At 42.0% G+C, this 26917-nt stretch overlaps 1 protein-coding gene across 7 annotated transcripts in view; it reads right to left on the bottom strand.

The window, feature by feature from the left end:
* The window catches only part of LRBA (LPS responsive beige-like anchor protein), a 466837-nt gene that overhangs the window by 411211 nt on the left and 28709 nt on the right, over positions 1–26917 (bottom strand). For 6 of the 7 annotated variants that reach the window (XM_054824979.1, XM_054824981.1, XM_054824982.1 and 3 more), the window contains one exon: positions 6805–7305. In XM_054824979.1, coding sequence (XP_054680954.1) covers positions 6805–7038 — 234 coding nt within the window. In that variant the 5' untranslated portion in view covers positions 7039–7305. Of the gene's footprint in view, positions 1–6804; positions 7306–7690; positions 8311–26917 lie in introns of those variants that run through there. The other variant, XM_054824978.1, reaches the window with a different exon arrangement.

Raw genomic sequence — 26917 nt, 5'->3', positions numbered from 1 at the left:
GAGCAGTTCCAGAGGAGGGCCACAAAAACGATCAGTGGGATGGAGCACCTCTCCCATGATGACGGGCTGAGAGAGTTGGCGTTGTTCAGCCTGGAGAAGAGAAGGCTCCAGGGAGACCTTATCACGGCTTTTCAGTACCTACAGGGGGCTTACAAGAAAGATGTGGACGAACTTTTTAGCAGGGCCTGTTGCAACAGGACAAGGGGTAATAGTATTAAACTACAAGAGGGTAGATTTAGACTAGGTATAAGGAAGGAGTTTTTTATGAGGGTGGTGAAACACTGGAACAGGTTGCCCAGAGTGTTGGTAATTTCTTCATCCCTGGAAACATTCAAGATCAGGTTGGACAGGGGTCTGAGCGACCTGATCGAGCTGAAGATGACCCTGCAGGGAGGGTTGGACTAGATGACCTTTAAAGGTCCTTTCCAACAAACACTACTGTATGATTCTATGAAATACTGCATTATTAAGACATGATATATGTAAATGCCTGGTTCAACTTTGCTTTTTTTAGCTTTATTTTAGGTTGGTACAGAGCCTACTAATGGCAGTGCAGGATACCAACATTTCTGGAAAACACAGAGCATGTATCATTCACAGGCTTTCACAGACACTTGAAACTTCAGATTGGTCATGAGAAGCTACAAAAATTGGCCAGTTAGAGGAAGAGTAAGAAAAACGTAACATTTTCCTGTGTAGTCTTAAGATTTTGTCCTTGGTATTTTGTTGTCCTATAGTGTGTTTTAAGTTGCAGTCACAGCAATGAGTTGATACCACAGCCAAAGTACAAATCAGCTCTTCTACAAAGTCTAGACAATTTTCTTCTAAATCATCAGCATGTCTAATTCAAGACTGCCATTACCATCTCACTTACTACATTCCATGCATTTCTCAACTGACCACAAAATTTCCCTAAATTCCTACATTTGACTACGCACAGTGATATCTCCACTAACTACAAAGTGATTTCCAAGTTGCGTCAACACCTGAAAATCCCCAATACATACCACTTCAATAGCAAGTGTATCCATAACAACTCAGAATGCATTCTAACAAGATGGAGGTCTGTAATTCTTATTATAAGTGAAGAACTAGCAACTCCCAAAACTCAATATTTTTGAGCTAGGTAAAGTCTGGTGAAAGACATCTCTCGGCCTCATTTGGTCAGCTAAACTTAAAAAATCATCTTTTACTGTTACCAGATCCCAAATTAGATGTCTTCAAAATCATAAAGATGGCTTGGAACCAAGGAGTCTAAATTCATTCATAAAACTGGGCACTGTGAAGAGGCCAGCAAGAAGTAAGTTTGCATTTGATGTTACTTTACAAAAAGGACTTTGAGAAAGAAACATTACAGATCTTTTGCTGAATTCCACTCATTCACCAGGAGTAAAAGCATGCATGACCACTAAGACAGCTGACTGTCCAATTTACCACAATTTAAAAAAAAAAAAACCTGCAAGCTTGACCCAGCTAAAGCCACAGACTTACCTTACAATCTATATCATAAATGGACAGAAGTGACTCAACTAGGATAACTGTAGCCAGAGGTGTACTTACTGGGAACCTGCTAGGGAAGACTGCATATATTAAGAAATGCACAATATTCAGTGATGCTCTAGAAACTATTTGGTTACTCTCACTTGAAGGAGTTTATTGAAAAGTTTATATAGAAAATAAAACCTAGCATTCTCTAAAAAGATACAGGACGGTAATAAAAACAATGCATTGTTATAAAGACATTTATGGCGCATTTTTACTACTGTAATACATTTCATTCTATCAGCATTAGCTTTAGAGGTTTTCTGCAAGAAGGTACATGCAAAAAGTCTGTGACTAGAGGTGAAAAAGTGGAATTTCTACTTCATAAAATCCATTGTACTAGTGTTTCAGAAACATTCATACCAAATTAGAAACCTGTTGTATCAGCAGGTGATGACATTAGCTTACGATATGAATAATGATAAAGAATTTATAGTCCAGAAACCATGACAATGGATACATGACAAAAAAGCAGAGAGCACGTGAGCAGAAGACAAACAAGTGGCAATCCAGACATTTATCTCAGATTTGTTCTACAAAAAAGCCAAGCAGGGTTGGGGAAGAAACCCTGCTTTCTTTAGAAAGAAGAAAGAAGGAAAGTAAATAGTAAGAATTTTTAAAAGTTACATTGATTTTTGTTTGTGGTTTTAGTAAAGCCTGGCAGAAGCAAGAGAGGTGACAAATGAAGTTTTAAAAGTACTTTTAGTCTTTGCTCCTCAGATCCTGTTATTTTTCCTCCAAAGGTGATAAAAATTAAGATTTCTTTCTCATTTGCACTTTGTCACTAGGGGACTCTTGGTGAGGACCTCATAATCCATAAACAGAATCAGAAACAACAGTACATCCTCCTCACCAAAGAGACAGATAGAACATTAAAATAAAGTCTTTGCAACACAGACTGAGGAGGAAAAAAAAGGAACTGAAACAACTAACTGGATCTATATCGTAGTCAATAGAACAATTAGAAGCACTAAAGCTTTTTAAAACAAGACTGGCTTAAAGCAAAGCACTGCATTTCTTTAGAGAAGAGGTTAAAGTCTAGAGTATCTGTTGTCTCTGTACACTAGTCGACTTGAGACCTGAGTAAATTCCGGCATGAAGTCCCCAAACTGAATTACACCAACACCACAGAGAAAGCGAATAGTTGTACAGTCATCTACTTGAAGCATAGCAGAATTTTGCCAGAAATCCATTTCCCACTGCAAGCCTAATAATGCAGCACAGTTAACCCCTGCACATACAGCATTCATTATGAACAACACACTTGTCAGTGAGAGCCCTTTACCTACTGAAAGACAAGGATATCCAGTGACCGAAGTTTTATATATAAACAAGAAACTTGCAATAACTTGTATCGTATGTCAATCTTGTCTTGTTTCCAAGACAAGCCTATTTAGAATGGAGTAGACCAGAAACTCTACACAGAATTTCAATCTAGAAAAGATTTTGCAGGACATCCTATATTTCCAATGCAGGTTGTATAGCCTTCAGAACAGTTTGTTCTCTAAATCTGAAAGCATCAGAGCCTAAAAATCTTCTTTGACACTAGTAGCACAGTACTGCAACATAAATATGTAAGTTTTTAAGTTCTGACAATTGCTGAATTATTTCTACTACTCTATCTGAAAGTTTCTTCATTAGTAGGTCAACTTGTCTTTCTGTTTTACTATGAAAAACACATAGCTATTTTAAGTTAGTAACGGATCCCACTGTAAATAATTTGGTTTTTCATTTTATCACCTTCTCCTACCAGGACATTTTTTATTTTAATAAATTTGGGAGGGTGGACCAGATATGAGGTAATGAACAGGAATTCACCTGGTTTGTATACAAAGGAAATTCAAGGAGTTATTGCTGCCTAAAATCAATTAAAAATATAATTCACAATGTATAAGCAATACATACTCATAGTTTAGCTTACTGTCTGTCAGAAAAGTAACAGAACAGATTAATACTTGAATAAGTATGTGCTTTCAAAGTTTTTCACAGAATAAGAAGCTTCTTCAAAGTCAGTATTTTCCGTCTCAATTTTAAGAAGTGCCGAAGTACACAAAGCCATATCTAACATGGGCTGGAAAACTAGGTTCTCAGAGAATGCTGGCCAAAAAAAAAAAGCAGATCAATTTGAGTATTTCTAAGAGTAGAATTTCCAAAGACAATAAAATGAGACTACTAGGCTTTTGATGTGTGCTAGAAGTGAGCTCACTAAGCACTCTGTTACGCTGCTGGACAGAGAAAATGTTACAGGTGGTTCTCAGCTCCAAGATCCAACACTGCTGGACTGAACAAGTTATTTGCTCAAGTAATCAGGACTACAGAAGCTTAAATTTCTTTAATAAACAGCAAGTCAATTACTATGCACTTTAGATTTTTGACCTTCTGAATCTAAAGCATGACCATCTCTTAAATCCATAAAGATGAGGAACATCAAGACAGCACTTCAGGCTTCTCTTGACTCCCCATCACAAACAGAAAAGTTCACCATAACCTCTATATGCAAGCTGGAAGAGCACATTTAAGAGCAACACATTTGCTCAAGAAATAAAAATTAGGTCAGCTAACCTCCCTTTTTAAAAAATAAACTCTTCACATTTGAGGTGACTATGCTATGAAGAATAAGTATGTAAAAACACCTTTTGACACAGATTTGCCCAACCCTCCTTCCACTCTGGTCTAAAGACGTCTCACTTCAGTGATCAAAAAATCCCCCAATTACCATACATCTCCTCCTTTCAAAATACAAGAAGCGAGCTAGCTGATTTCTGCTAAGAGTGCTGAGGCAGTGCAGTTATGAGTCAAACTGAATGAAACCCAATAGGAGGAGGTTATGTTGCGCTTAGCCCCATTAGTAACAACAATCACAGGCTGATTTTCATACCCCCAACTGAACCTGCACACACGAGAAAACTCACTCCGAAAGCTATTGGGAAACAAACTACCAGAAAAGCTACAGTTAAGAATCACTTTTTCATATAAAAGTTAAATCTTTTCTCCATACACGCACAGAAAAGTAAGTATACCATTGCTGAGCAATAATTCACATGCCTTATATTCTGATCAGCATGATTTCACACGTATTAATCAACAAAACAAAGAGGTCACAGCTAATGACTGAACAGAGGCAGAACTCGACGGATGGATGAGTATTGCTTTGTAGGGAGACCTCATATCCCAGAAAGCTACACTAAAAAGTCAGGTTAACAGTTTTTACCAAAAAAAAAAAAAAAATTCCAGGAATCATATGCTTTCTGCAACAAAAACTACGAGTTTGTTGGCTGGTTCTCCTTCCAAATTAGTCACCAGTAGATCGTATGTTTTCCTGGGACTCAGAGAAACCAAGGGACCTACTTTTTTGATATTGCCCAAAAATCTGGATTTTTGTTCTCACATAATCCAGGCAAAGCGTCCTTACTACCAAACTATTGGCTGTTTTATGATAGCTATCAACTGACTACTACTGCTCTGATAAAATAACGTGGTGCAGGAGCATGAACTTAAGCCTCCCACATTGTAGGCAGGTGTACTGGAAGAGTTGGGAATCTTCTCAGAGAGGTCAGGGATGTTGTTTCACTTGCAGAAAAAGAGAAAGCACAATTTCAAAAATTTCCAGGGCGAGAAACTCTCCCCTACTGCTATTTGGGAAATTAAGATGATACAGTCCACAGGTGAAATCCTCCAGAGCTCTTAAATATAAAAATCGAGGATTCTCTGAATCAAGCTGAATTTTTCATTCCTCTCTTGTCTAAAATGGAGCAGAAAAGGAATCCCAGGATGAAGGAGCATTTGTAATTATTCTGCTGAACAGCTGCCATAAAATACACCTCCAGTACACCACTCAAAAGACCATGCTAGAAACAAAGTAAAATTTAATACACTCATGAACAATTTCCCCTCACACAAATGTCCTAAATCGTAAACTATTTATGAGAATTTCCTTTTGAACCACACATCCATGTATCTGAGCACTGGGTTTTGTCAAGGACAATTGTCAAGTGGACTGTAAGTACCTTAAATCACACTTTCTCCTACTTGAAGCATCCATGAAACCTCTGACCCGCACTTCATTTTTGCCAGTACTGCAATTCCTCTGTATTGAGACTTCCATCCAAACAATTTAGAGAATTACATTATGTTAATACAAAAATATTTAAAAATAACCATTTATCATAACCCAAGAAGATAACAAAAAACATTAAACAGACACAGCACACATAAATATTTAGTGACCATTAAAACTTTCATGTAGAAAAGCATACCACTAACAAAAAAACTGAAATGCAAATAGCATTTAAAAAACAGCATGCCTTTTGCGACAACTTTCCTTGTTACCGAGCTTTACTTTATTACATGCTCTCACTTCCTGGTTTGTGAGAAACCACGCTGTTTTAAAGTCAAAGGTGCTCACTAAAAGAAAGAAGGAGGAACAATGATTATTTTTAGAGATGTTTTGAGACCTCTGATAAAAGAAGAGTATCTTCGTAAACTTTAAAACAGTTTTTCTCCTAATGTTTGGTCTCCTTCAGCAAGGAAACGTTAACAACCAGCCTAATTGTTTTAAATGTGGCCCAAGAAGTTCAATGGTATATATTATGTTTGGAGCTTCGACAGGAAAAGTTCTATCCTCAATTTTTAGTGAGATCTGTTATTAGGATTAAGTACATCCATAGTGTATTCAAAAAATAGCAGTTGATTACCTAATTAATAAAAACGGACATTGCAACCAAGTTCTGTTCTTCCCAATAAGCAGAGTAAGTAAAGCATTTGAATGAACTACTTCCTGACACCTCTACCCCCAATAGACAGAACATGAAAGTTCTGCCTACTTCTAAAGCAAAAGGAAAGCAAAAAAGGGACATAAATGTCTTCATAGGAAAAGTTGTTTTGGCTTAAAACAACATGTATGTTTTGATGACAGTTTGAGTTACTAAATCAACATTTAACTTTCTTGTTGAGTACACCTGTTGAATGTTTAAACATAACAATACACTTCTCAGTTCTAAATAAAGCAACAATTTCTCTGATGCAAACTGAGGAGGATGCTGCTTAGAGTTATTTCAAGTTTATATATAGAGAGAGGCTCGCATGCTTTATTTTCAGCTTTTGTGATTCAAAAGTAAAACGAACCTAGTTGAAATCTAGTATGGTGAAAGTGCAAACATGTAAAAAAAAAATTTACAGAAAAATAACACCAAAAAAGCATGGGATTCTTCTGCGCGCATACACTGTTCTTTTCTCTCATGCTCAAAAAGGCAATCAACTTACCAGATTAAACACAGTGTCGAATATGTCTCTGTTGGACACTTCACCGACTTCCACCAGTCCGGTCAGCACAGCAAATTTCATCTTGATACCTCGGATGGGGACTCCTGGATTCAAAGGCTGCAGCACACTTCCCCCTTCAGCAGCATTTCCTTCTTTTCCCGCTCCTCCTCCACTACCACCGCCTCCTCCATCATCACCTGTTGGCTGAACAACTTGTTTGTCTTCGCTCGCCATGGCTAGTTCACTTCAGGTTACGACTTGAATCGCCAGCGGCACGCTCGCCGCTCCGGGAAGAAGGAGCTACTTGTGCTGCCGGGAAGGTAACCGGCGGCCCACTCCTCCCCTTCAGCTCCGGCTCCTGAGGAAACCCGTGTCCGGCGGGGGAGGGAGGCGGGGAGGGAGAGAGGCAGGCAGGGAGGACGTGCCCTCGGAGTCCCAGCTCTCTCCTCAGCAGGAGGCGTCTGTCAGCAGCTCTCTGCCCTAAGGCAGGTATTTACAGCCCTGAAGGACAACCCGAGATATTTTTTCAAGTCGCGGAGAGTCAGGCGCTCCCCGCAAGCCCGAGGGTCCCACCTCCAGCCAGCGGCCCCCATCCCCTGCCCCGCGCCGGGGAGGCGGCCACGGCGGCCGCAGGAGCGCTCACGCCTCTCCCCGTGGAAGTCCTCGCTTCCCCGCAGACCCGCGGCTCGGTGAGAGCTGCGGTCCGAACACGGTCTCGAGGGGTTTAATTATCATTATTATTAATTATTTTTTTTAAAAGGAATACGCTCCTCCCCGCCCGGCTCCTTGTCTGCCGCGTCCCCGGCTCCTGCGCTTCTACCGCCGCCACCGCGGCTGCCGGCGCGGACAGGTGCAACGACCCGCCGCCGAGCAAGTTCGCACTCACCGCTCGCTGCCCGGCGCCGCCGCGGAGGGGGCGCGGGCTGCCCTGACGCCCGGCTCCGGGGCCGGGAGGCGGCTCCTCTGCCCCGATCGCCGGCTGCGGAGGGCGGGCTGCGCAGCGCCGGCTGCCCTTCTCTCCGGAAGGCGCCTAAAGTTTCAGCCGTTGCCGCTTCACGCTGCGATCTCGATTAGCCCCATCTCTTCCTGCCGACGCTGCTGCTCTCTGCCGCCATGACAGCGCTGAGCCCCCGGAGCGCCGCCGGGCGAGGAGCCGTGCGCCTGCGCGGCCGGGCGCGGGCGGGGCAGGCCGCCGCCGCGCGGGGCCGGTGCTGCCGGCTTGCGCGCGCCCAGGTGCGCCCCAGGTGCGCCAGGTGAGCGGCGCGCGGGCCCGTGCTGAGGGTGGGGGAGAAAGAGAGGGGCGGGAGCCGCGCGCCTGGCGCGGGAACGGCGGTGAGGCGGGAGCGGTCCATCCTGTCCCCTGTCCCCTCGCCTGCCTCCTCCGGGGGCCAGGCTGCTCCTTTGTGGAGATTCACTGTCCCTGGGCACCCGGCTGGTCCTAACGCTGCATACAACAACTTGCCCCAAACTTTATTGGACTGTTCTAGAGCTGTTTGAAGGCTACCGATCCTGAAGCAATTTTTCTTTTAGGGGGTGGGTTGTGGGGTTTGGTTTGTTTTTTTTTTTTTTAAGGAACAAAATAAACCATTCGCGAACAGCAGAACCAGCGTGCAGGAACGAAACTAGCTGCGCGCTCTGCGTTCACGGCCCCAAACCGGAGGAAAACCGCAAGCGGGAAGCAGAGCAGGTAGCACCTTTGCAGGGGGAGGGAGAGGAGGTTTAAAGGCTCCCGCTACAGCTCCAGCTCCTGCCGCCGCAGGGGGGAGCGGGGCGGCTGGGACGCGCACACACACACACCTCACCCATCAGTAGCGATCCTGGGGCAGCGAGTGAGCCGCTTCCCCACCCCAACGTCCAGCCTGGGCGTGCGGGAGTCCTCCTTCCGCCAGGCGCTGCTCTCTAGGGAGCGCAGCGGGCGCGAATATAGGTCATGCGAGACGCCGCCCGGATTTGACGAACTGAGCTAAAAGGGGTGCGAAGGGAGGGAGGAAAAGTCGCTCTCCTCTTTCGGGTTAAAAAGCCTTTGAAGGTAACGCTGGTTGTTCCGGGTTGACGTCGGAGGCAACTCGGTTTATTGAAGGGCTTGCCCCCGAGGAGGCGTTTCGGGGGCCGTAGCCCCTGGGCTGGCCGATGGCCGTGGCTTGGGGCGGGTTCCGCTCAGCTGTTCGGTTTCTCGACAGCCTGGCGGGAAGAGGCGCTCCTGTCAAAGCCCTACAGGGCCCGCTCGGGCGGCGGTTCCCCGCCCAAAACGCCCTCCCGGTCCCAGCGAAGGGGACGGCAATGTTAAAAACCGGCGCCACTCAGCGCCCGACGAGTAGTCCGCTACCAGTGGGGCCGTGCCCCGACGTGGGGCGGTCTCGTCCCCGGCGGGCGGGGGGAGGCGCGGCCTTGCCCTCCCCGCCCTCCGGCCGGGCTCCCTCGCTGCGGGGTGGTCACTTCCAGCGGGTAACCGGCCGCGGTAACCCTCCTCGGCTCGCCGGCAGCAGGTCCGGGGGCCACGGGCGAGGGGTGATTTCCCGCCAAGCGGTCGTGGCCCTGCTCGGTCGGGGGGTGGCCGTTAGCCGGCCAGGGCCAGGAGGGAGTGGATGACCTGAGGCGGTCGGGCAACGCGGGGCGAGCCTGTGATTACCTCTGGACCGAGGGCAAGGCCGGGCGGCTGGACCCGTCCCGAGGTGCCCTTCAGGACACCGCTGCTGCTCCGCGCCGCCTCGTGCGCCGTTCCCGCGGCACTTGCCTCCTCAATTCCCCCTCTTCCCTCGTTCCTCCGTCCCGCATCTGCCGGGGCCTGCCGCGAAGGTGAACTAGTAATACTGATCAAATCGCATCTGAAAATAAGTGTGGTGGATTGACCCTGGCTGGAGGCCAGGCGTCCACCAGAACTGCTCTATCACTCCCCCTCCTTAACTAGACGGGAGAAAAAGTATAACGAAAGGCTTGTGGATTGGCTTAAGGAGAGGGAGAGATCACTCACGAATTATTGTCACAGGCAAAACAGACTAAACTTAGAGAAAAATTCATCTAATTCATTATCAAACAAAACACAGTAGAGCAATGAGAAATCAAACCAAATGTTAAAACACCTCCCCCCACCCCTCCCATCTTCCCAGGCTTAACTTCACTCCCGATTTCGACCTACTCCCCCCTCAGCGGCACAGGGGGATGGGGAACGGGGGTTGTGGTCAGTTCATCACACATTGTCTCTGCTGCTCCTTCCTCCTCAGAGGGAGGACTCCTCACACTCTTCCCCTGCTCCAGTGTGGGGTACCTCCCACAGGAGACAGCCCTCCACAGATTTCTCCAACATGAGTCCTTCTCATGGGCTGCACTTCTTCACAAACTGCTCCAGTGTGGGTCCCTTCCATGGGGTGCAGACCTTCAGGTACAGACTGCTCCAGCGTGGGTCCCCCATGGGGTCACAAGTCCTGCCAGCAAAACTGCTCCGACACAGGCTCCTCTCTCTATGGGGCCACAGGTCCTGCCAGGAGCCTGCTCCAGTATGGGCTTCCCACAAGGTCACAGCCTCCTTTTGGGCATCCACCTGCTCTGGTGTGGGGTCCTCCATGGGCTGCAGGTGGATATCTGTTCCCTATCATCTTCCACAGGCTGCAGGTGGATATCTGCTCCACCATCAACCTCCATGGGCTGCAGGGGGACAGCCTGCCTCACCATGGTCTTCACCATGGGCTGCAGGGGGACAGCCTGCCTCAGTGCCTGGAGCACCTCCTCCCCCTCCTTCTTCACTGACCTTGGTGTCTGCAGAGTTGTTCCTCTCACATATTCTCACTCCTCTCTTTCATCTGCTGTTGTGCAGCAGGTTTTTTTTTCCCCTTCTTTAAATACATTATCACAGAGGTGCTACCACCATCTCTGACTGGCTCAGCTTTGGCCAGCGGCGGGTCCGCCTTGGAGCCGGCTGGCATTGGCTCTGTTGGACACAGGGGAAGCTTCTAGCAGCTTCTCACAGAAGCCACCCCTGTAGTCCCCCTGCTACCAAAACCTTGCCACGCAAACCCAATACAATAAGTTGAATGCACACTATGAAGGGAGGAGAGTCACATTTTTAATCGTGGGGACCAGCCTCTGGATGCAGTAACTATACCTGTCACTGTGTGCATACGTTTGCACATGCAAATTCTTAGCTAAATATCCCATTAGTAACCTCCACGTAAAACTGTGAGTCTTGCTTCCTGGTAGCTGGGAAGCACGAGAATTGGTGCCCTTTCTGTGCTTCCTTCTAAGGTGACTTGAGCTACAAATACGCATGTATGTTCTCTCAGATGCAAGGAACCTTTTGTTTGACTTTTAAATGAACCTCTTCATCTGATACTAGTCTGAATATCTGGTAATAAAGAATTAAGAGAGTCTGCTCCTCCAAACTCTTCATTCAAGGAGTCTTCAACTCTGCACTTTTAACGAGACTGCTTGTGTTAAAAGTATTATACATCATTCTAAGGAATGCAGATTTCGTATCAGCTGTTTAACAGACAGGCAAGTGTATTATGAGTTTTAGTAACAAAGTATCGCAGCGACATGACAGCATCCAAGATTTCCAAAGAAAGGATCATTTCAGGGATGTAGGCATAACTTGCAGTTAGAGAGATATAGGAAAATAAATGTACCTTTTAATGCTTCACAAATATGTTTAACGTCTTCTGTGACATAAAAAGCTGTCATTTATTTAATTCCATGGAGAGAAAGGGAATGAATCTTTCAATCAGTAAAAATTTCCGTGTTTTGAAATCTGACTCTAGTTAAACTCCAAAGAGGCCAACGCCTGTTTTGGCCAGGAAATAAAAATTGCACTTTATTCTTGCATGTACGCCTCCCTGACTGTGTTTACACAAAAAAGGTACAAACAAAATCAAACCACAGTTTCTTCTGGAAAATGGCTTTCTGAAGTGACATGCAATGTTCCTGATAATCATGCTAAAGAAGATTGTAATTATTAAATATTAACTATTAGTCTAACTGGATATATTATTATTAAATAATATTTTAACTCGTCTGTGGCCTGATTTGGGAATGCCATAATTTGTGTGTGTTGGTATCAAATTTCCTATGGCTTTGGGCAAAAAAAAAAAAAGATGATCTGGAACATGTTCCATTATAATGCTTGTTCCATTCCCTTCCTACATAATTTTCTTACATTGTTATGGTTATCTATAGAATGTATGTCAAGACTAGAATATTTCATAGCTGCTTTCCAGTTTGAATTTCCAAATCGTAAGAAAGGATTAAGCACCTTTTCTTTCTTTCTTTCCTCATCTCCCTTAGTTACGTACATATGTTATTAGGAAGAGATGATAATCTCTAACTAAAGTATCAAACATCTGCAGTTTCTTCTTCAGAATTAGAAATGTTTAGAACCATAATGCTGACACATTGAGTGAGCTTGTGTGGTTATACACTTGCTGTGCGATCTTGACATTTTAATCCTAAGAGTTTCCTGATGCCAGCGTTTCTTATGCATGTTTTAGATTTCTCACATCTACTGCCTGAGCTTCCCTGTCTTTCCATGAGTCACCTGTAGTTTCCTAAAGTATTGTCCTCCCTCTTTTAAGGAGGATATATTTTTTTATTTGAGCCTTTAAACCGGCTAAGTACACATTTTTGCACATCAGTTTTACCTGTCTGCTTTTAAGTATTCCCTGCTTTCATCGTTAGCCTTTATCTTTAAGCTCTTCATCAGGCTATCTGCCACCAGGCAAAAGCAGAAATTAAATAATGTTTGGAATTTTCTCTGTACCTAGTGACTTGGAGTCTGAGTTCTATTTATGGCCTCTCCTGCTATCTGCGTAGAATGCAACATTTGTTGTTAATCTTTTTCTGTTTTCTTCTTTGTTTTAACATCCCATTAGAAACAAAATAAGTAAAAGAAAGTGAATTGCTAAAATCCAGCTTAATGGATTTCAGATGCTTTCATCCAAACAGCATACTCCAATAGTCAGCAAATCCATTTTGCCAGTGAAGACAGTACTGTCATGTTGAATCCTGTCAGATCTTCCTATATTTTCTTACAGATAAATAAATACTCCTTGATTAGTCTTGATTGTTAAAGGCAGTGGGGTACGTGCATCGGTGAAGGCAGGTAATGTTCAGCAGACTGCCAGTTTAGGGTTCCAAAGATAATTGTTTTAATGTGATTTTTCAGCCAGGCAAAACCAACATTAAATTCTCCAGGTAATCTGTTCTCCATTTGGGCTGGTTTTACATTCAAGCAACCATGGTAGTTGCCAAAAACCTACCACCCAAGATCTGCAAAAATAGACTACATTAGATAAAAGTTAGAGTATAGCTGAGAACTGGGAGTAAACTCTGTCTTAATCCTTTGCCGTGAGCTTCCCAAGTGTGGTTACAAGTCCAATGCTGGTTCTGCCTTCCACAATCAAACTGGAAGTGTTGAGCTAAGGGAATAAAAAAATTATGGAAAGTTTTCTCTAAACCTTACAACTCAAAAGAAAATCACAAAGCATGGATTAAAAATGAACTTAAACCCCAGATTGGGAATGAAGTCCATAAAATTTTATTGAAAGTACCAGTGAAGTCTCTGAACTTGATTTTAAGAAAAATATACTCTCTGTTTAAATAACCTTTTAAAGTATTACTATGTGTGCTGGTTTAGAAGCTCTATTCAAATCTCCGTAACCCTCTATTCAGCACCAATCAGACCCGCCTAGGATGCTGTGTCCCATTCTGGGCACCCCAGTACAAGAGACACATGGGCATACTGGAGCAGGTCCTGCAATGGGCCACGAAGATGGTGAAGAGACTCGAGCATCTGACGTAGGAGGAGAGGCTGAAAGAGCTGGAACCGTTCAGCTAGGGGGAGAGAAACTTGGGGGTATCTTTTCAATTTCTTCACTGAAAGGGTTGTCAAGCATTGCAACAGGCTGCCCAGGGAAGTGGTTTGGTCACCATCCCTGGAGGTATTTAAAAGACGTGTAGATGTGGCACTTGGGGACATGGTTTAGTGGTGTGCTTGGCAGTGTTAGGTTAATGGTTGGACTTGATGATCTTAAAGGTCTTTTCCAACCTAAATGATTCTGTGATTAAGAGCTACTTTGAAAATCCTTGACTAGATATTAAATTCCAAATAAAAAAGCTGCTTATAAATACTGTTGACCTTAAATATGAGAGGTGAGAACATAATACTTAAAGAGAGCTATGTAATCCCAAAATAAAGATTAGTCTTGCCTAAAGAGGAAGTTTTCTTTTGATTAGGTGTGAAGACTTTTGCAGTCCATGTTAGATGCTATTATTTAATTTTTTAAAATATACTTCAGTGCATTTTTATAATGTAGAATTTTACTTTTTTTATAATGTATTTTTTTAAATGCATTTGTAAATTTTACTCACTTTTGTTTAGAAGTGTAATCAGCATATCTCTTCATTTGTCTGCATCACGTGTTCATGATTGGTAGATTGCTGCTATCACTGTTTTCAAAAGCACTGAATTAATAAATGAATGCTTAATGAGTCTTAGCTAGGTGGCATTAGAAAATGCATTTCCATTCTCTAAGGAAATTATGCTGGTACTGAGCTGAAGAAGCTGCTTTAGCTCATTTCTTCAGTTCCTTTAGCTTAGAAAGGATCTTCAAAATGTCAGTGTAATTCCTGAGACTATCCAAGCCATGTCAGGAAATACCTCATCTCCGTCAAAGGAAATATGAACTTTTACCACAGCAACTTCTGAATAAACTTATGAAACAACTGATTATGCATTATTTTTAATGAGCACTCCTTACTTTTCCTTTTGAGTCATACACCTTTATTTTATTAGCTTTTTTCCATTCCCTCATTTGTACAAAAAGATGCAATTGTTGTTGTGAAAGTCCTCTTAAGAATCCAGTTTCTGGCAGCACTGTAAGACATGTTTACTTTGTTTTCTGCTTTGGTAGTAAACCCTATGCTGTGTTTGGGCAAAACAAAGATGTACATTAGCATACAGAAGACACTACAAATCATGTTTCTTCACTAAGGTTTCTTCGCTGAAACCTGAGTTTAAATGCCATATTCATCAGCTCAGATATCTGTATGCTTGCAGAGAGTGTTGGAGGGAAGTGGCCTTGAGCCTGCGCTTACCTGCTTTGCTGTGCAGCACCCAAAGGATTCTGTGAGCTTGTGGAAGCAGCTGCTCCAGCCCAGCAGCCGCTGTACCCACCCACCTCGTTACACCCAGCTTGCACTGCACTCATTTCTCACCTTCTGTTCAAACTCCCCAGCCAAACCCAATTTTGCTATTTAAAAGACAAATGTTGAACATGAAGAGTCCAAAAGAAGCAAAAGACCTAGAAATAGCTCTGTGCTGGTTTTGGCTGGGATAGAGTTAATTTTCTTCACAGTAGCTAGTATGGGGCCGTGTTTTGGATTTGTGCTGAAAACAGTGTTGATAACACAGGGATGTGTTTGTTATTGCCGAGCAGTGCTTACACAGAGTCAAGGCCTTTTCTGCTTCTCATGCCACCCCCACCGGGGCATGGCTGGGGGTGCACAAGGAGTTGGGAGGGGACACAGCTTGGACAGCTCCTGTGCTTGCCATGGGGCTTGCCTTACTGTATAATAGAGTCTAGTGCTCGTTAGCTGCTGGTTTTTGCTTTCGCTGCTCACTGTGCTGCTGTACTGTTTATCATCTTACTGAGCTGTGCCTGGGAATATTTTGATAACAGCAATGGCAATGCGCCTGGGCTGGCAGATGGCCAGGGCATTGCTGCTGTTTCTGTGCTGCTCTACTGGACAGGCTGGAACTCCACTGTGAACTTGAGTTGAAGGGGCTGTGACCTGTGGATTAGTCCATGTGAGAGCAGGACACCCCAAAGCGTCTGTGGCCATGAACAAGTCCACACCAGCAGGTGTATCTTGAAGTGTCTGTGTCCATTGTTACGTGTGTGCCACATCAGGTATATCTCCGAAAGGATTGTGGCCCAAGGACAAGTCCATGCCAGAGAAGGTACACCTTAAAGTCTGTGGCTGTGGGTAAGTCCATGCTGCAGCAGGTATGCCTTGAAGCATCAGTGGTTGTGCATGAGATCATGCTGGAGCACCTCAAAGCATGTGGTCATGGATAAGCTTATGACACAGCAGGTACACCCCCGGAGGGACTGCAGCCACGGGTAAAGCCATGTTGGAGCAGGTATATCTCTGAAGGCATTGTGGCCCATGGAGAAGGCCACACTGGAACACGTGCACCTCAAAGTGACTGTGGCTGTGGATAAGTCTATGCTGCAGCAAGTATACCCCTGGAGAGACGGTGGCTCATGGATAAGGCTCCACTTGGAGCAGGTACACCACGAAGGGACTGCAGTCTGTGGATAAGTCCAAGCCGGAGCAGGGGCAAGGGGAAGAGGTCATTGCGATGTTAAACCCAATGGTCTGGCCCAAAGGGACCAGAAGTGGAGACTGTAACGGAAATACCTCTAAATTATTGTAACTCAGGGTTTGAGCTGCATGTTATGGGAATTACTGTAGCAGGAACCACCTGAACCAATGGAGAACAAGCCTTACAAGAAGCAGTGCAAGTGCAACAGTGACCCAACCTAAGCTGGCTTTAGTGCCCAGTAACTCCACACAACACACCTCTCCTGTCCTGAGTGACCACCATAACAGATGGAGCCCAAAGTCATGGGCTAAACAAACTCAGTAGATTTTTTTGTGGACATTTATTGACGTTTTATGGATATTTTACAAGGGTGGTCCATAGACTAAGGGAATGATATCTGTGTATTATATCAAAGGATGGGAAGTGGGGTGGTGGTTAATGAGGATGCATTGGATAGTGTAGAACCTGAGCGTGACATAAATGGTATGGAATAAGGGGTGGAGAATGTGCTGGGTTTGGCTGGGATAGAGTTAATTTTTTTTCATAATAGCTGGCTGGGGTTAAACCACAAGAAGCTCCATATTAGAGTTTTGTGAGGGATTATGAGAGGTTTTCTGCATAAAACTCTGGTATGATCTCAGAGGATGTTTTGAAATCCCCAACAAATCACTTCTCACAGATGCTGGATTAAGATCTGTGGAGTAAATGCAGTTATGGGCCTGTACTACATCACAGAAAGAAGTAAGTAACAGAAACTTGAATTATTATTATTATTATTGAAACAACTCACTGTTGGTATGTATTGTGATGCTTCAATCTTTCAGCCCTATTGTATAGTTACAACCACAAAGATTAGAGATGCTCCTCTAATGAACACATAAGCTATATAATCTTGTCTCTGGCTTTTAGTACTTCTCTGGATCACAACGCTGAAGTAGAAACAGTTAGAAGAGAATGGACAAGCCTGAGGATTTTGGCTAAGTCATTGTTTCCCAGAGATGGTGCAGCAACGGGTGGTGACACAAAAAGAAAATATAATGGGGGGGTGTCTCTGAGAATTCATGCTGTATTTGTTTTTCTTTTTAAATAGCTTTTATACATTTTGGATGCAGTATTAATATTAGCTCACCTGAAACTTTTATATTATAACTACTAACTAATTAACTTTTATTTTAATGTCACACATATTTCTTTATTATCTCATTTTCTTTTCAATATAGCTCCCCCTGAAGAGATACTTGTGTAGGGTTCAGAGGGAGGAGGCTGTTGGAGGGAGAAAATTTCATAGGGCTGTGTGTAGGAGGATGAGCAGGACAAGGAAGAGGAGGTGATCTTCATGTTTTGGAAGGAAGGAGAGGGACTGTATCAAAATAGTGAGCTGAATTAAACGGAGAACAGAACAGCAGAAAGTGAAAGGAATGGGGACTAACAGACTATTTTAACAGAAACAGGGATCAGTGACAAGGAGGTGTACAGGGAGGCAGTACAGTGGAATCAGTGTTTTAGGAACGGAACGAAATCAGAAAGAAAAGATTTAGAAGATTGCAGCATTTACCAAGCTGTTCCAAACTGTAGTGTCTTTCATTAGAATATTATAATAACCATGTACCAAGGAACATTCCTGTATATATGTACTTACTTTAAGAAATCACAATAAACTAAAGTGATCGGGGATTGTCTGAATAGATTAGCTGTGGTATTTTGTGTATCAAGGCACTCAAACTGACTGCAAGGCAGCCAGGTGCTGGAAGACAGTAGCTTACTGTTAAGCATCACGCACTGTGGAAGTTAGTATTTCCTGAAGATATAAATCTTTTGCATAATCCTCTCTATATTAGCCTCTACATCCTATCCCCACTACTTTTATGAAACTGGAGATCCACCACTGATCCAATTACTCCAGTTAGCACTGACTGAAAACAAAAAAATCATACCTCCACCTCAAAATGCTGTGAGCGTTTAGGTAACTCTGGGGAAAATAGGAACTCCAGAGAAAATCTGGAATCTGGCAGCAGCGGTTGGCTCTGGTATTAGGACACAGTACAATGTTGACTGAACTTAAGAAATGAATTGAATAAAGGTAGATCTAAATAATTTCCCATGGCATTATGTCCATCTTTCTTTGGTAACACTTGACCAGATGGTAACACATTGATAAGTGGTGCTACTGACGTTATAGCAATTAATCTGCTGGAAATGCCAATACTGAACACAAAGCCAGTCAAGGCTATTACCTAGATGAATACTCTGTGTGAAATTTATTTTCTTTATGTTAATAAGAGGTGAATTGTGGGACAAGTCAATTGAGTTATGTAGTGATTTAAATAGGATGTCAAATTATCACCCAAACCCGTTGATTATAACGTTACTAGTAAAAGCTAGACCGCTATATCTCTGCAGCTGTCAGCTACCTACTCACCTGCCTAAGAGATAAGCTGATCTGTTTCTGTTAATGAGGATTAGCCACCATTATGGAAACTATTGATTTGCATATGTACATATAAATGAAATTAAACTTGTGATATTCTATTATACTTTATCAAAAAAAAATCAGCAGTATGCTAGCACTTGGAAAGCTTGCAAAAATTCTGAGCCAGACTCTGATATGCTGCAGCCACATTGTACCTGTAGCCACTGATTGAGTACCTCGAATTATCTTTCATTACTTCTGTCTGCTGCACAGTGTCACATACATACTTAAAGATTGTTTCACAGCACTGGTACTACGGTCCTGATAAATGCAAAAAGGCCCCAAAGATCCAAAGTTTTTTTTCAAAATGTAGTCTAGCACTTCTCATAAATCCTAAATTCACACAGAAATTTCCAAGAGAAAACATTTCTGGGAGACTTTGGGTTTCAAATTCACGTCTGGAAGGCTAGAGAGATCTTCAGTAGGATTGTTTTAATACTGGATCTGTATCAGACGAAGTCGTACGCTTCAGATCAGTGAAAAATGCCAAAGGAGGAGGAAAAAAAAGAGTAAAAGATTAGTATTGCACAGCTTATTTTCTTTATTTCTGGTCCATTTAGGAATGGCCATTTTTCATATGGGAGAAGAGAGATGGGAGAATGTTGCAGGAATAATCACACAATTGTGATTATCTAAGAGCAGAGTAGGCACTGGAAATCTTTAGATAGAGCTTCACAAATCATGGGACATGGCAGTGGTGACACACAGACCATTGCTGAGCAGCATGGCGTCCAGAAAAGAGCCAAGAGCTGCTGCTGTGATGGTGGCTTTCAACAGCAACTTCAGCTATTGCACGTCTTCCTCTTCAGGCCTGGCCAGGGTCCCCAGAGCGCGCTACAGAGGTCTTCGTATAGGTACTTACTGAATCCTCTATTGGGTAATGCTGTATATGCCATCCACTTCCAGATACCCTCATGGCAGGGGGGCTGGAACTAGATGATCTTTGAGGTCCCTTCCAACCCAAATCTTCCTATGATTCTATACCTCGTATATCTGAGGGAAGATTAACAGTCTAGGCTATTCCACATTCTACACTTTGATTATTCTGAGGTGAAAATCATTATGCCTAAGGTGGATATTTTTCAAGTATAGCTAATGTTGCACCATAATAATATTTTTTATTATTCTTAATTAAGACTCTTGCCTTTTTTTGAATTCTAATTTTTAATTATTGTCAAATTCACCACTAATGGGTTCCCTTTATCATAAAAAAGCTAGCTTTCTTCTTCATGTTTTCATTCCTTTGTAATGTTCTTATGAGGTTGCAAATCTGTAAGCACTTTGCTCCATTTGCAGGCCAATGCGGGGAGGTCAGGACATTTATAAGGACCTGGAATTCCTAAAAATTCGTTTTGTATTTTAGTTTTGATTATTGCCACTTCAGCATAATGACAACATCCATCCAGTTAAAAGTTCGGTTTCATTGGAAATTGCTTTTTTTTTTCAGTGAACCACTGCTAACCAAAAATGTATGAGCAATGCTTTCATAAGTAAAAAAATAGTAAAATAGTCTCATAAGTAAAATAAAATAAAAAATGGAGAGTGAACAACTTTCTGTTCTAGCATGGCCATCTGTCATTTATAAAGACATCACCCCATTAACCTGTCTAATCAACTCCATTCTTTTTTCAAAGTTGGTTAAGTAAGTTTATGAGGAGACATAGATGTTCTCTTGATTAAATCTGTTGTAAAACGGCCTCCCTGGTGTTCTGCTTTGTGTGCATTTACACATATAAAGGTAATTACAAGTACATATCACTACTGTAAATTCCATGCTTGTCATATTACAGTACATGACATTTTCATTTCCTTCTGGTGAAAATGAAATCTGATATTTTCTGTTCAAGCAATAATGACCAATTAGAATTTGTTATTATTAATGCTTGTCCTAAAGTGCTCCAAGTCATGAGGTGGTTTCCTCCTAGGCAGTTGAATTTATAATGTGTAAAAAAGGGGTTTGACATGTTGCTATGCCACCCTCAACCATTCCCTCTCAAGCCTGGATATGCCTTCAACAAACTGGGCGATCCCCATGGAAAACCCACAGTGTTGGGAAGAACATTACAGAGTTCAAGTTTAAAGTGGAGAGTTGAAATAACTGATTGTCCTCAGCAGAAATTTCTGAAATCTGTCTCTGACCTTTCCTTCACAACATTTTGCTTTTATCACAGGGACTAGAGCGTAGTTCTCTTGCAAGTGAACGTAGCTCTGCAGAAGTCAGAGTCAGTTAAGTTGCATCAGTTCTGATGCAATTTGGTCAGCTATCTTCATCAGGATTTCTTCAGTGCCTTCAGATTCTACCAGTAATGGGGAAACTACTGGAAACTGACTCTTTGAAGAACTGCCCATGGCATGAATTCGAATAACTGTGCTGTACCTGGGAACCACAATTGGAAGGCTTCTATTAATATGCAGTCAAAGTTTATGTAAATAGCTGAAATGCTATATGTTTTAAATGCTTTACTAGTCACTTTGATAAGTGCCAAATAGGTTATACTTGATAAAATGCCAGTTTTATCACTGCCAATTTCAGCATTTGGTTAATTTTTTTATTGTCTGATTCTTCTTTTATATAAAATAAAATATATGTCCTCAAATCGTGAGATGAGTAGATTTACGCATATGGAGAATTTCTTGTAAAGACCCTTCAATGGTGACGGAAAGCACATTTATTTTTAGAGGAGTACTGACTACTTAGTTTGAGAACCAAATTTCTTTATATTATATGTGAACTCTTCCCTCTAGAAATTTTCCTCTCTAGAGGTAACCGGAGAGACAGGCAACACACAAACCCACAGTGAAAAGAGGAGGAAAGACAATTCTATATCGTATGTGGAGGGAGAGAGGGTTAAAAAAGAGTAAGCAGTTGAAATTATGTCATAACATATCATATGATAGAAAGCAGACAATAACTTTTTGGGGTGCTCCATTTGGAAGATGGAAACAGATCTGCTCTACTCTCACTGAAATGCCACGGAGGAGGCTGGTAAAGAATCGGTTGGGGAGTATTACAACTGAGGGCGTGGCTGGCACATTTCTTGACAAATCTCAGGGTATTAGAGATTCAAAGGCAGCCTAAAAATATTCAGACAAAAATAAATACCCATAACCTTGTCTCAAGCAGAGACAGAAGAATAGAGAATTTCTTTCTGAATCCGGCTGGCCACTTTTTCCCAGTTCATAAGCATATGTAGCATAGTCACAGACATAAGGTGGCAACTGTTTCATCACCTTTTTCTCTTGAAGAAAATTGACACTGAAAGATAAGGAGTCATCTTATGTCACCGTTACAGTCTGGAGGCAACTGGATGTAATATCACGCAGCAGGTAAAATTCTAATCCAATGTTGGTAATTTTAAAAATCGTGTGGTTTTGCACAGTTTGCGATCTACTTTACTGGCTCTTGCCTTACAATTTTTTTTTTTTCCTCAAAAGCAAAGGGAGCTAGTAGTAGCAGTAGCAGAGAGTAGAAGCAGCAGTGGCAGGCTAAAAACTCTGAACTTCAGCTTGTTCGGGCAGCCAGTAGACAGGATCTCATGGGAGGGTGTTCTGAAAGGCAAAGGACCACAGAGAGCTGGTCAGTCTTCAAGGCCAACCTCCTGAAAGCACAAGGACGGTCCAGCCTGAACTGCAGGAAAATGGGTGTACAGGCAGGCGGCCAGACTGGCTGAACAGGAAGCTTCTGAGTTCAAATGCGAAAAGGAAGTGTATGGGGCTGGAAGTGGGGATGGGCTGTGCAGTAGAAATAGAAGCATCGTGGCTATGCAGGAATGGAGTTGGGTGTTAATGCCATTACATGCCGCCCAGAGAGGCTGTGGAGTCCCCAGCCTTGGAAATTTAAAAAACTTGAATGCATAAACCCCTAAGCATTGAAAGATTGAACTAAGAATGAAAAAATTGAATTTTGAAACTAGAACTGCTTTGAGCAGGAGGCTGAAGCAGATGACCTCCTGAGGGCCTTTCCAACCCAAATTACTCAATGACAAAATATATATTCATAGAACCAAGAGTCGTACAGGCCAAGCTAGACCAGTTTGCTCAGGGCATTGTCCATTTGAGTTTTTACTACCTTTACGGAAATGCTTCTCACAATTTTAACTTAGACATATGAAATTGAAAACTTATTCCTTGCTGTTTCATTTCTGGCAGTCTTTCTTTTCAAATTGTGTGAAATTTATGTACCACTATGTGGGTTTCTTTCTTGTAGGGGATGTCAGTTTTCAAAGCAGAATCTGCATTGTCATGAGGATTTTCAAGATGGAATCAATTAACAGACTGATTTAATGTAGGCTAAAACTGTTTTTTCTAAAGAAATACAGACCAAAGGCTACCTTTTAATTGTTTCTTTTTATGTCTATAGGCAGTTTATACAAGTATAATGTGATATTTTGAAATGAGAGGTACTTCAGGATATTGTTAAAAATTAGCTCCTTTTGAACACTGGTAGTTATAACAAAAGAGATTTCCAAATATTTTCTGATACCCAGTCACATCAGGGGAAAAAACCCCTGTGTGTTACCATAATGAGAATGGGAAATACCTGGTATGAGAGTAGCAGGGATTTTCTACGACATTCACAGCACTCTTCATTGAACAAGTTATATAAATGGATCTAAAATTATTTATAGTAGGGAAGTGGACTAGATAACTTCTTAATGGCACTTCCTGTAAAATATTTGCTGTAATTTCTTTGTCGGGATATCATATCATTAGAGACCTGAGCCCAGGGTTGACAAGTCTTTCTGCGTAAGCCCATGCCCATTGAAATGCACTGAGATATCTTTAGTTAGAACATCATATTTAGCTGAAAGAGATCCAAAAAAAAAAAAAAAGGCTAGGTGCAGAAATAAAGGTTTACATGTTCTGGTAGTGCAGCGGGACTGGTGACAATTCATGACAATGCCATGGGTGGTTTTTTCCCCCTCTTTCCTTTTAGAGTACACTTCCAGTAGAATGGCAAGGGTATTTATCCATTTCAGAAGGATCTCTCTTTTTCAACTTAAGTTTGTATCTTAAAAGGATACAAAATTAAAATAGATGTTATCATTTAGTTGCATATAACCTCACTGTTTGAATTTATAAATATTGCAAATATTTATTAAAAAGTCTTCCTTAAAGAAAGGAGCAAAAAGTGAATAAAGCGTTTGAGGTTCACCTATAGAAAATAACCATAAGTATCCATACATTTTAAGAGGCTTGAATTCCAGCGTTACAAGAGTGTGACTGTTGTTAGGGGCAGGATATAGTATTATTCTAGTGATAAGTCTATTTTGTCCTTTTTGAAAAAGAATTTTCCACTAAGATTATGGCTGCCAGATTTCCTATACCATTTGCTACCCTCAAATATTTTGGAGGCTCCCGTCATCTTAATACAAGTTGTAAAAGGGATGGTATGGCCCTAGGACCACATACATGCCAGTTACTACGACACTTCAGACAGCTGGTAGTCTGAAGATCACAATTTGGAAACCCGTATGTGAGCAAATAACCATATTCTCCACTTACTAAATTCATTTAACTAGCCACATTATAAAGTTATACTGTAAGGCATTCACAATCCTTGAGTTGAAACATGTTACTCTTCAAATAATGCTTTACAGTGAAATATTTACTCCTTGAAGGGAAAAAAAAAAAATCACAGAAATAATTTAACTGTGGTATCTGATCTTTTGTATTTTTAATGTTTCCATGTAGTACAACTGATGATTGGGTAAACAGACATTCAGCCATATGCCTTTTAGACAAAAACAGTTAAAGTCACATTTTCTTAATTTCAAGTGGGTGATGGATAAAATGCAAGAAGAAAGTCAGTTTTTTTCTGCCAACTACAGCATAGTGGAAATCTTCCTGCATAATGAAGTGTTAACTAAGTCATGCTTTTGCAGTATGATTTAAAGTGTGATTCTACCACCAAGAGACTGTAAAAAAAAGCAGGGCTCCATGTTGTCTCAGTAATTTCAGCATAAGATATGCTGAGTTTGCAAAGAAAAAAGGTGGGAATGTTTGGTTTGGGAATTTTCCCCCTCCTAATTTCCAGTCCCCCAAACTCCTCCTTTGGGCTTTTTACATCTCGTGCATCATTAGCTGGAATAAATTATCATCAGACTAAATTGCGTGATTAACTACAGCTGAGTTGGCAGTAGAGGGAGAGAGACATTAACCCGCACCATAGGCAAACTTGGTAGGAAATAACTGATAAAGAAAATGGTCAATCACCTCACTAGGACACTTTCACAAAATAACACTTTGTAGAAGACTCGGAGCTTTAAGAAAAGCATAATAATGAGATAAAACAAGCTTGTATAAAAAGATGCATGATATGCCAGTTTCAGGAAAACTCACTACAGTCAGAAAATTACCAGTTTTACGGCTAAATTTCAGACTGTTCTATAAAACACTGGGAAAAAAATCAAAGAACTGAGAAACACACAGATAAATAAAATCTTGATAATCAGTTATTTGCTTAGGAAAAAAAAGTAGAGAGAATAGATTTTTTTGCAATGCAAATACTTTACATAGAAATGTCCTAAAATAGGTAAGTCTGAATAATCCACTGAAGTATAATCTAAAAGGGCAGAAGATTGTAGAGCGCAGGCACTATCTGTGTGTTGTGTCCCTCCCCCATTTAATTTGCAGAGGTAAAAAATTAAGAGGCAGCATATAACATCTGGTCTCTATTTCCTACAGAGACCAGATTTAATTGTACTTATAGAGGGAGACCATGATTTTTGTCTAAACAGCTTTCTGCTCTTTAAAACCCTCCAACAATAGTAGTCTTAGTATCTTGGCTCTGCCTGTGCAGAATCTCTCCGATCCACCCTCCAAAGCAGCAGCAGAAGGAAAGGAGTGGTGAATCTTTTTGGGGGGAGGGCAGATATGGCCCATTGGCACCTCCCTTCCCTGCCCATTCCGCACTGCTGGGGCACTACTTACAGCAAGTAAGACAGGAGGTGAGAGGGGCTGGAAATGCAGTGTGCTACCCTGTTATTATGAATGCTGGGAAGTGATCCACACTAGTAGGAGTTTTTTCTTCGTAATTTATGTGTTATGCCATAACGTTTTGCTACAGTGGGATTCAAACTATTCAAAGTATTTTTAATTAACGAGGACCTACAAAGGAAGAAAGCTGTATTTGTACAAGGAAATAGGACAACACAGAGGTTCTCATGTGAGCCAGGGTTCTAAGGAAAATATTGTCAATGAGGCATAAGGCTGCCTGCATCTAGACTTACACTGGGGTATAAATAGTTAGAGCTAGTTCCATAATGTAAATTTGAAGCAAAATCAAAAGCAGAACATTAAATAGGCTATAGCAATGCTGTGATAAAGCATATACCTACCAAGAATGAACACTGCCTGGCAAAGCACTCAGACCCTGATTTTTTCTGCCTAAGTTACACCAGAACTGTTGACTAATGTTATCCCAAATGAACTTCAGGTTTGATTAATCTATTCCTTAATATCTGCTTGTTGTAGGCAAAAGTCAAGAGTTATACAGAACAAACCTAAATATTTTTCCTAAATTAGAGGCTTTCATGTATAAAATTAACTTAAGTGAATTTGCCATGGAAGCAGGCCATCAGGCGGGTGTGCTGCGCAGAGATACAGAGTTGGTTTTCCTTTTTCCTATGCAAGTTATTTCTGTAGATCTACCTTGTCTATAAGATTTGCTAAACTGGAAGTACAAAAACAGTTGTAAGAGTTATCTAAGAAAGGGAGAGGGGAATTTAAAACAAAGAGCTTGTGTTTTACTTTGCTTGTAAAGGGAAATTTGGGGATAGTGTGTATTATGTATGCTTTATGACAAGTTAAATAAAAGGGAAGATTGCTTTTTTACATATAGAAAGAATAATTTTCCTGATTTAGATACTTATGGCTTAACCTGGCCGGCAGCTAAAACAACCACACAGCTGTTCGCTCAATTCCTCTCCCCGCCAGTGGGATGGGGAAAGAGAATCAAAAAGGAAAAGGTAAAACTTGTGGGTTGAGATAAAGACAGTTTAATAGGACAGAAAAGGAAGATGATGATGATGATGACAATAATAGAAAAATAATATACAAGTGATGCACAGCACAATTTCTTACCACCTAGAACTGATGCCCAGCTAGTTCCTGACGCGTACCACCTCCTGGCCAACTTCTCCAATTATATACGGAGCATGACGCCATATGGCATGGAATATCCCTTTGGTCAGTTTGGGTCAGCTGCCCTGGCTGTGTCCCCTCCCAGCTTCTTGGGTGCCCTGTGCCTTCTCGTTGGCAGGCCAGTATGAGGAGCTGAAAAGTCCTTGACTGCTTGGCAACAATTGAAATATTAGTGTATTATC

The sequence above is a fragment of the Grus americana genome, chromosome 4, assembly GCF_028858705.1.
Source record: "Grus americana isolate bGruAme1 chromosome 4, bGruAme1.mat, whole genome shotgun sequence".
Lineage (NCBI taxonomy): Eukaryota > Metazoa > Chordata > Aves > Gruiformes > Gruidae > Grus > Grus americana.
Note: the sequence above shows the minus strand (reverse complement) of the source record. Positions and strands in the feature narration are given on the sequence as shown.